This window comes from Perognathus longimembris, chromosome 3 (assembly GCF_023159225.1).
Source record: "Perognathus longimembris pacificus isolate PPM17 chromosome 3, ASM2315922v1, whole genome shotgun sequence".
Classification (NCBI taxonomy): domain Eukaryota; kingdom Metazoa; phylum Chordata; class Mammalia; order Rodentia; family Heteromyidae; genus Perognathus; species Perognathus longimembris.
The window spans coordinates 95804607-95814453 of NC_063163.1; the positions used below are offsets into that span (position 1 = coordinate 95804607).

Consider the following 9847-nt stretch of genomic DNA (forward strand, 5'->3'; position numbering starts at 1 on the left):
GACTGCCTTTACAGGTTAAAACAGATAATGGACCTTGTTTCACCAGTAAGCCTTTACAGGCATTTTTCCAAATGTGGAATATTAAACATACCACTGGAATACCTTATAACCCAAAGGGTCAAGCCATAATTGAGAGGCATAATAGGACCCTGAAGGATCAATTATTAAAACAAAAAGGGGGGGGAAGCCCCCAGGACCAGCTGAGGACAGCGATGTTTACATTGAATATTTTAAATTTCTCTAAGGACCAACCTCTGTCGGCTTTCCAGAGACACTGGTCAAGCCAAACACCCTACTTAAAAGTGGAGGCCCGGTGGAAGGATTCTCTGACAGGGGCGTGGCGTGGACCCGACCCAATTATCAGTGCAGGAAGGGGATTCGCCTGCGTCTTCCCTACTGGGGAACCGAATCCAATCTGGATACCAGCTAGAGATGTAAAATATTGTCCAACAGAATGACCACCCAAGGGCACCTGCCCTTGAGGGATGTCTCCCCTTGTTTCCTCTCAGGAAAGCAAAGACGGAGGTGGAATTTTCTAAGGAGAAACGGGAAAGCCTGCCTGCACCAGCGATGGACCTGGACCCAGTGTCGGCCCTGTTTCTTCCCTGGACCCTGCCTGACGCCCTTTGGAGTACCGTTTGCTGTGGCAGCCTGACCCACAGCCTTGCACAAGGACCAAAGGGAAATTTTGCACGGTTGTCCCTCTCTTTCGCTCCCCCCTTTGCTGCTTATCTCAGGGGTCCCCATTGGAGGGAAATAGGAGCTAAAGGACTTGGACACTTTAATGTTTTATTACAAATGTTTATAATAAGTAAGGTATTGGCACCTTGCTGCAATGTTTATTATGAAGTGTTTTACTAACCTCAGTTGTTAAGTTACCAGCATCCTGGCTGCCACATCACCAGGACCTGAACCTGCCCCTCTACCTCACCAGCGGGGGAAGGAAGAGCCACCTGTGCTACCTCGAGCGACACCAGACTGGACCAGAATTCCTGTTTTCCGTGGACTGACCCCGATAAGAGACACTCCATTGCCTTGTGCCTTGTTGTAATTACTCATGTGTTACAATTGCTCATGTGTTACAGTTGCTCATGTTTGCATTTGCCTTGTATTACGATTGCTCATGCTTATGTCTGCTTTATGCTCCCATTTACCTTATATTTACATTGAGTCTCTTGTTGTAAGCGATGGGCCAGAGCTGTCTAGGTACCAAGTGGCCTTTAGCCTTTTAGCCATATAAGAACCCCAGGAGGCTCGTCACTCGAACCCTAGGCCCTGCTGCTCAGTAAGGTCCGCCGGCACCGGAAAAAAAAAAAAAAAAAAAATTATCAGGCTCTCTTTCGAGTGCCAATCCTACTCTCCCCAAGGCCTCTCATCGGGCCCGCCAGCCCGGCAGGAAGGTCAGCCTGAAGAGCTAGGGCGTTAGCCCAAGACGGGTAAGACTCCCCTTGGGGGGGGGGCAACCTAAGACATGGCGCGCTCTCGAGTAGGGCGCCTCCTGCTGTTCGAAAAAAAAAAATATAAAAGAGGCAGATGTTGGGGTCCATCTTCCCCCTAGATGGAAGGGGCCTGAGGCACCTCCCCCAGCTGGGGAATGCAGCCCTTCCATCCTCCCTACATTGGAATCTGGAGAAACCGGTCCGATAAGAGACCCCCCACCTAGCTGGCAGCCAGCCCCGCCCTGGAGGTCGAGTGACATAGCCCCTTGGAGGTCAAGTGACATAGCCCCTTGGAGGTCAAGTGACCAGCCCCTTGGAGGTCACCTGACAGCTCATGGCCTATGGGAATCCTGGCCAACCCCCTTCCCCCCGATCATCTACCCTTGCCCCTCTCTCAATAAAGTTAGTTAGCTCTCAGAGGCTGACCCGTGGTCTATGTCCGTTGCTTCCAGAGTAGGATAGCGGTCACATTACCACGCGGGTCGCGCGCCCGCCAGGACGGAGACATCCCCACGTCTCACCCCGACAAAACCTGCAGGCCGAGGGTCGGGGGAGAAGGCGATGAGAGGATAATAAGAGAGAAAGAAGTGAGCACTTGAGCCGGAGCAGAGAGAGCAGTCCCCACAATATTGACAATAAAAATAAATAAATTTAAAAAAAAAAAGAGTTTAGGGACAGCACCCAGTTCAAGCTGACTTCAAGCCCCACAACCAGAAAAAAAACAAACAAACATGAAATCTGAGGATCAAGGTTTAAAGCTAGCCTGGGCAGAAAAAGTCTGTGAGACTCTCATCTCTAATCAGCAAAAAGACAGAAGTGGAGGTGTGGCTCAAGTGGTAGAGAATTGGTAGTGAGCAAAAAGCTAAGTGAGAATGTGAGGTTCTAAATTCAAGCCCCAGGGCTAGCATTTGTTCTTTTATTTTTTTTCCTTGTCAGTTGTGAGGCTTGACTTCGGGGTCTGGGTGTTGTCCCTGAGCTTCTCAGTGTTCAAGGCCAGCACTCTCATCACTTTTTTTTTTTTTTTTTTGCCAGTCCTAGGGCTTGAACTCAGGGCCTGAGCACCATCCCTGGCTTCTTCCCGCTCAAGGCTAGCACTCTGCCACTTGAGCCACAGCGCCACTTCTGGCCATTTTCTATATATGTGGTGCTGAGGAATCGAACCTAGGGCTTCATGTATACAAGACAAGCACTCTTGCCACTAGGCCATATTCCCACCCACCCCCCACTCTCATCACTTGAGCCACAGCACCACTTCCAGTTTTTTTGAATAGTTTACTGGAGATAAGAGTCTCACAGAGTTTCCTGCCCAGGCCTGGCTTTGAACCATGATCTCAGCCTCCTGAGTAGGGAGGATTACAGGTGTGAGCCACCAGCTCTCGGCTCTGGCACTGCTTTAGAGGTGCAGTTCTAAGTAGAGTCACTATGCAGCCAAGACAGGAGGGAGATGAGTGAGTGTGGCAGCTAACCTGGCAAGTGATCAGCAGACCAGGCAGCCAGAGCAAGGTGAAGAACAGAAGGACCTTCCAGAAGCATATGCAGAGGGTGAGACGGGTATGAGTGGCAAGGACTGAGATTTCATGTGTGTAATCATATCGTGTAAACTCCCACTGTAAGTAAAGTGGGAGCCTTGGAGGCCAGGAGCCAAGTGAGACATCGCAGACTTTTAAGCCTATCACAGAGGCCGAATGAGAAGCAAGCACAAGCACCACTGCTGCAGAAAACAGGGTACAAGGGCAGGCTGTCAGGGTGACGCTGGCAGGCCAGCTGTGGAGGTTGGGTTTGTGGATGCTCAGGTCCCTCCCCATGGTGCCACCTCACCAGGGGGACCTGAAAGCTGGAGGCTAGTCACGCTGGGGAGGGTGCAGGACACAAGATACACGTACCTTCCTTGGCACAAGCCAGGCCGCCAGATCCCCCACCAATCACCAAGAGATCGTAGTCCAGCTGCCCTGCTAGGAAAGGGAGAAGTGGTGTGAAAGAAAGCAGCCATACCTGAGCCAGATTATGATGGTTTATCATTGTAATCCTAGCTACTCAGGAGGCTGGGATCTGAGGGTCTCAGTCTGAAGCCAGCCTTGGCTGGAAAAGCCATGAGACTCTTAGCTCTAGTTAACCACCAAAAAGCCAGAAACAGAGCTGTGACTCCAGTGGTAGGGCACCAGCCTTGAGCAAAAATAGGTAAAGGACAATGCCCAGGCCTGAATTCAAGCCCAAGTACCAAGAAAAGAAAAAAGCTACACAAGGAAGGATCACCACAATCTCCACCAGGCACAAAGCTCTGCTTGGTTAAAAGTGGTACAGATAGATAGCTGGGAATGTGGCTTTAGTGGTAGAGTACTTGCCTAGCATGCATGAAGCCCTGGGTTCGATTCTTCAGTACCACATAAACAGAAAAGGCCAGAAGTGGCTCTGTGGCTCAAGTGGTAGAGTGCTAGCTTTGAGCAAAAAGGAAGCCAGGGACAGTGCTCAGGCCTTGAGTTCAAGCCCCAGAACTGGGGGGACAGAAAGGGAGTGGTGCAGATAGCTTACATCTGTAATTCTAGCTAGTCAAAGAGGCTGAGATCTGATTATCTTATTCAAAGATAAAAGTTCCTGTGGGCTGGGAATATTGCCTAGTGGTAAAGTGCTTACCTCGTACACATGAAACCCTGGGTTCGATTCCTCAGCACCACATATACAGAAAAAAGCCAGAAGTGGAGCTGTGGCTCAAGAGGTAAGCACTTTACCACTAGGCCATATTCCCAGCCCACAGGAACTTTTATCTTTGAGCAAAAAGAAGCCAGGGACAGTGCTGAGCACATACCCCAGGATCCTGAGTCCACACCCCAGGACTGGCAACAGAAACAAAACAAATAAACAAAAAAGTTCCTGAGACTCATATTTCCAATTAGCCACCATAAAGCCAGAAATGGAGCTGTGGTTCAAGTGGTAGAATGTTAGCTTTGAGCAAAACAGCTAAGGGAGAGCACCCAGGCCCCAAGTTCAAGTACCAGGTCACACACATACACACACTCTGAAGGTTCCTACCTTCCATTGCAGGCGCATGTCTTTCCTGATGCCAGAAAGGGGTTCCTACTCCGTTGTCCTGTCCAGAAGCCCTGCACTGGGTCCTCTGCCTGCTATCTGGTGCAGGCTGGGCTGGGTGGGTAGATTGTGGGCTTATCTTAGCCACTTGCTCTCCTCTGTGTATACCCAGAGGCCTTCTCCATCTGATAAGTGCTTGAGAAAGGCCCACAGTGGGGCAGTTTACATGGGTACAATACCTACATTTACACAATTGGGAGGGTTTAGACAGCCTCCTGATGGGAGACCCCAAAGTGAATGAGATGGGTGCTGCTCTGCAGAGGGCTGAAAAGCAGATGTTACCTGGGGGAACCCTCACACTTTGGCCTTCATCCACTCTGGCTAGGTCACACTCCTTGCCCACAGGCTCAGGCCTAAAAAGTCTTTGCCTTTCCTCTGCTTTCTGACCACTGTCCTTTAATTTTCTGCTTTCTGAATCCAGTGCCTGATACAGAGCCAGCAAAGAGCTATTGTCCAGTGACAATGGTAAGCCTAACTGAAGGGCACCTGGCTTCGACAAGAGGAGAAAGGCTCTCTACAGAACATGCACCCACAGGTAGACTAGACACCTAGTGGCATCCCCTAAAGCTCATGTTAGCAGACCTTAGGGGCAGGTAATGTCCTCAGCCATGCTATTCCTGCTCTACCACCTCCTCGGTCACAACTGGAAAATGCAGGTGTCTGCCTCAAACTTCATAGTCATAGTGGGGGGGGGGGGGAGGTAGCACTTCTTTACTGCCTCACCTCCCCCGCAAAGCTTAGACCAGTCCTCCCCACCTACAGAAGACAGAGTCCTCCAGACAGCAGGATGTATCCAGCTGGGGGAAAAAAATGTTCTGCCCCAAGGCCTAAGGGTGATCTTGACTGGAATCTGACTTATGACTACAACAGCAACTAGCATTTAATGATCTTTTCTTGCCACCAGGTGGAGTAATGGCTACACTAGCACAAATGTGTTCATTTCTTTATTTTGCACAAAATTTTCCTGTGTTCTCACCAAATACATGCAGCAAAGAGGCTCTGAAATATAAGGTAACCTGGCTAGAGTCAAAGGGGTGAGCAAAGGTAATGTGGCAGCAGCCCTTGGTTCTCAAGTGGTGAACAAATCCCAAGCTCTGCGAGATCGTCTCTGCCCTTGTTCCTAAGGCCTTTGGGGATAAGAGGCCTTCCATTTGTACTGTCAATCAGCAGTTCCCAGGGCACTCACAGACCTGCCATGGACTGGGACTCTAGTGCCCCCTCCTTTAATCCCTGCATCATGCACATAAGAGTACTTGGGCTGGAGGTATGGCTCAGAGGTAAAGCAGCTGTCTAGCAACTGCAAACCTTGTGTCTTACTGGTTACAGGTGGCTCACACCTTAGGAGGCTGACATCTAAGGATCACCGTTCAAAGCAAACCCAGGCAGGAAAGTCTACAAGATTCTAAATCTCCAACAAACACCAAAAAAAGCCAGAAGTGGAGCAAGTGGCAGAGCACCAACCTTGAGCAAAAAAAGTTCAGGGTTGATGCCCAGGCCCTGAGTTCGAGCCTCAGTACACATTATGTACACACACACACACACACACACACACACACACAGAGTGAAAAAGAAATTGTGTGTGCCAGCCCTGGGTCTTGAATTCACGAGCCTGGGTACTGTCCCTGAGATTCTTTTTGCGCAAAGCCTGCACTCTATCACTGGAGCAAGAGTTCCACTACTAGCTTCCCCTCACCCCCAGCCCCAGCAGCGTACTGGAGGTAAGAGTCTAAGACTTTCATGCCCGGGCAGGCTTTGCACTGCCATCCTCAGATCTCGGTCTCCACTAGGGGGTGGATGAAGAATTGCCAGTGGGGGTGCTTGGTGACCTCAGGAATTGCGACATCATCCCGACCAGAACCACAATTAATAGTGGGTTTGAAGGGTGCAAGCTCCTAGAGGCTGGAGGTGCAGCCTGCACAGGAGGACCTCCGGCAAGGACGTTCGGCCTCAGTTTCCCCATCTGAGAAGAGGGCTACCGGGCTAGAAGCAGGTCCGACACCGCTGCACGGCCCCTCGCAGGGACACCCCGCTCCCCGGCAGCCCCACGTGGACGCCCGCGCGGAGACACCCCGTGGGGGACATCTCCCACGCGGACACCCCAGCACCGACACTCGGCCTCGCACAGCCCCGCGGGATTCCGCCGTCCCCACCCCACCCTACCTGCCGCGCCCCGCACCCCGCCCGTCCAGGCCCGCGCCTGCCACCGCCGGAAGCGCGCGCCGGGTCCCCGCAGCGCCGCCGCCATTGCCGCCGTCGCTGGGGGCCTCCGGGGCCGGGGCTGCCCGCCGCGCTGCCTGCGCCGCTCCACACGCGCGCGCGCGCGCAGGCGCGCCGCCCAGGTCGGAACGCGCAGTCCTGGGCAGCGAGGTGAGTCGCGGGTCGGAGGATGGTGGCGGGAACGGGACGGGGCGGGGGCGTGCGGGGAAATCGGGGCCGCGGGGGTCTCCGGGCCGAGGCTGGGGGGCTCGGATCGGGCTTGGAGCTGGTTTTGAGTGAGTTGGTTGGACGGTGTCCTCTGTACTGAAGCAGGCCACCGGATTTGAGGGAGCGGGGCGTGCCGGAGTGGGGGGCGGGGGGAGCGGGGAGCACCGGTCGTGGGAGATCAGTCCTGCCCAGGGATGGGACTTCAGATCAGGAAGGTGGGCCCGTCCCAGGAACACTGCCTCACCTAATGGGGAGTGTGGTACAGCCTGACCCACCATGGTCCTTGTGCTGGTATCAGTCCTCGGTGCCAGAGAGTTGAAGAGGTGCAGGCGGAGCGGGTCTGTGGAGTTCAGAGGATTTCAGTCATTTCCCCAACAGGTTACCTTTTGGAGTCCTTAAAGGGTGTGTGTGTGGGGGGGGTGCCCTTTGTAAGAGAATGTCTGTCTTGCCAAGAAGGGGTTCACAGAACCCCATCTCCCCCGAGCTCTAACACTCGGATCCGGTGGCATTTAGGAGCCTGGTCTCCAAGTGGGAATGTAAGAGAAAGAAGTCACTACGGTGTTTTGCAATATCTAGCCTGGGACTTTGGTGTCCTTGATACCTGTGTGTGTCTGTCTGTCTGCCCTGGAGCTTGAACTTGGGACCTGGGTGCTGCCTCTGACTTTTTCGCTCAAGGCTGGTGCTTACTACTTGAGCCACAGCTCCACTTCTGGCTTTTTGGTGGTTCATTGGAGGTAGGAGTCTCTGGACTTTTCTTCCCCTGGCTGGCTTTAAACAACAATCCTCAGATCTCAGTCTCCTGAGTAGCTAGAAGTACAGATGTGAACCACCATTGCCCTGCTTGACTTTTTAAAAATTATTAGACAGGACACCAAAGTTCCTTCAAGTCTGGGGACACCATGGAAGCTAGGTGGAGTGCTTGCCCTCTTCGGGAGGAGATGGCAAGAAGGGCTATAGGCTGAAGGAGGAAGTCATGAGAAATACAGCTGTACACTTACATGTGACAAAGCCACATTTTAGGAAATAGGGGAAAGAGCTGAGCTCCCTTCCCCCCTCGGGCCAAGGGAGAAAAGAGTCCATTAGAGATCAGAGAAATCAGCAATTACAAATACCTAGAAGGGTGGCTTGGTCCTTGCCTTCTGCATTTGCTGCTGGGACTTGAGGAACTTAGAGTCCTATCCTCCCTTAGACACCAGGGAACAGGGGCTCTATCTTTAGCTGTTGGCTAGAACAGTAGGAAATTTGTTTAGGAATTTAAAGTTTTGTTCTTTTCCAGGCAGGCACTTTTCTTAATGGTAGAGTCATTCTCCTGATGCAGCTCAGAGATATTAGATGCAGAATTTGTATTTAAGTCTTTGGAAAGAGCCTGACCAAGTTTGGTCAAGGAAAAAATCTTGGACTGAGGGTGTGGCTTCAATAGTAGAGCACTTGCTAGACAAGGCCTTGAGTTCAATCCCCACCCTGCCCCCAGAAAAAAAGAGAGAATCTGCACATCTTGGTAGTGTCCCACTTGTCTAAGGAGAAAAGAGATGTTCTTCATTCTCCTGGACAGTAGGAGCCCATTTTCTGTTCTGTGACCTTTTGTTCATAAAGGACTTGGTAAAATAGGATAAGGGTATTTGCTGGATGGTCCAGACAGTTAAGACATTTCAAAGGGGGCATTTCTGTGAAAACAAAGAAAAAGGCTACTGGTTGGTGTTAGCTATACACCAGTTCTTTGATCTAGTGGACAGTGTGGGAAAAATATTTCTAAGTTATCTTCTCAGTGCCTGGAGGCAGGAGAATGAGGGTGGCAGGAATAATGTCATGGGTTTCCCTGGTTGCAATCTCAAGTGAAAGGCAAGGCTGTGAGACTGAGTTTGAGCTCCAGTATTGGCACAAGAGAGAGTGACACACAGAAGCTGGTAGTCAGTGGCTCACACTTGTAGTTCTATCTACTTGGGAAGTTGAGATCTGAAGGATCAAGACTCAGAGCCAGGCAGAACAATCCCTGGGACACTTAACTTCATTTTACCAGCAAAAAGCCACAAGTGGTTGTGTAACTGAAGGGCACAAGGACCTCAATTCAAGCTCTAGGACAGCACACACACACACAAACAAAATCATACACACACAAATGATCTCTCTGTCTTTTGTGCCAGTCTTAAGGCTTAAACTCAGGGCCTGGGTGCTGTGCCTGAGTTGTTGTGTTGTTGTTTTTCTCAAGGCTAGCACTCTTAACACTTGGACCACAGCTCCACTTCTAGCGTTTTTGGTGATTAATTGGAGATAAGAGCCTCACAGACTTTCCTACCTGGGTTAGTTTTGAACTGAGATCCTTGAATCTCATCTCCTTAAGTAGCTACAAGTGTGAGCCACCCATTCCCCGCTTCATCTATCCTTTTGATCTAAAACAATCAAAGCAAGATTTACCCCTGCCTCCACTACCTCTTATTCCTCCTACTCCCAAGTGCTGGGGGTCCACCTCAGGCCTTATGTATGCTGAACATCCATTCTACCACTGAGCTATACCCCAGTCCAAGATTATTCTTATTTACAAAGTAATTGTGATTTCATTAGATTTTGACTGATTTCTTATATAAGTGTAGTAAGATTGATACTTGACCACACAGGCCTTTGATAGTTTGCTTTGCTAAAACTTTTCCTAAGGAATCTCAGACTTTCAAGGCTAGGAAGCCAGCCCATGACCCATGAGTCTGTCAGACTACCTTCAGTACCTATAGATTTGGGTAATTCTCTCTCTCTCTCTTTCTCTCTCTTTCATACTGAAGTTCGAACTGTGGTCTTGGGTGCTTTGAGTGCTGAATGCCTGTAGCTTTTTTTTTTTTTTTTTTGCTCAAGGCTGTTACTTCTGGCCGTTTTCTATATATGTGGTGCTGGGGAATCAAACCCAGGGCTTC

The 9847-nt window shown here is 50.8% G+C and overlaps 1 protein-coding gene across 8 annotated transcripts in view; it reads right to left on the bottom strand.

The window, feature by feature from the left end:
• The window catches only part of Txnrd2 (thioredoxin reductase 2), a 79542-nt gene that overhangs the window by 52642 nt on the left and 17053 nt on the right, over window positions 1-9847 (bottom strand). For 2 of the 8 annotated variants that reach the window (XM_048343507.1, XM_048343508.1), the window contains exons 1-2: window positions 4467-5056; window positions 3323-3391 (exon numbers count right to left, since the gene is read on the bottom strand). In XM_048343507.1, coding sequence (XP_048199464.1) covers window positions 3323-3391; window positions 4467-4473 — 76 coding nt within the window. In that variant the 5' untranslated portion in view covers window positions 4474-5056. Of the gene's footprint in view, window positions 1-3322; window positions 3392-4466; window positions 5057-6683; window positions 6740-9847 lie in introns of those variants that run through there. The other 6 variants (XM_048343500.1, XM_048343506.1, XM_048343502.1 and 3 more) reach the window with 6 other exon arrangements.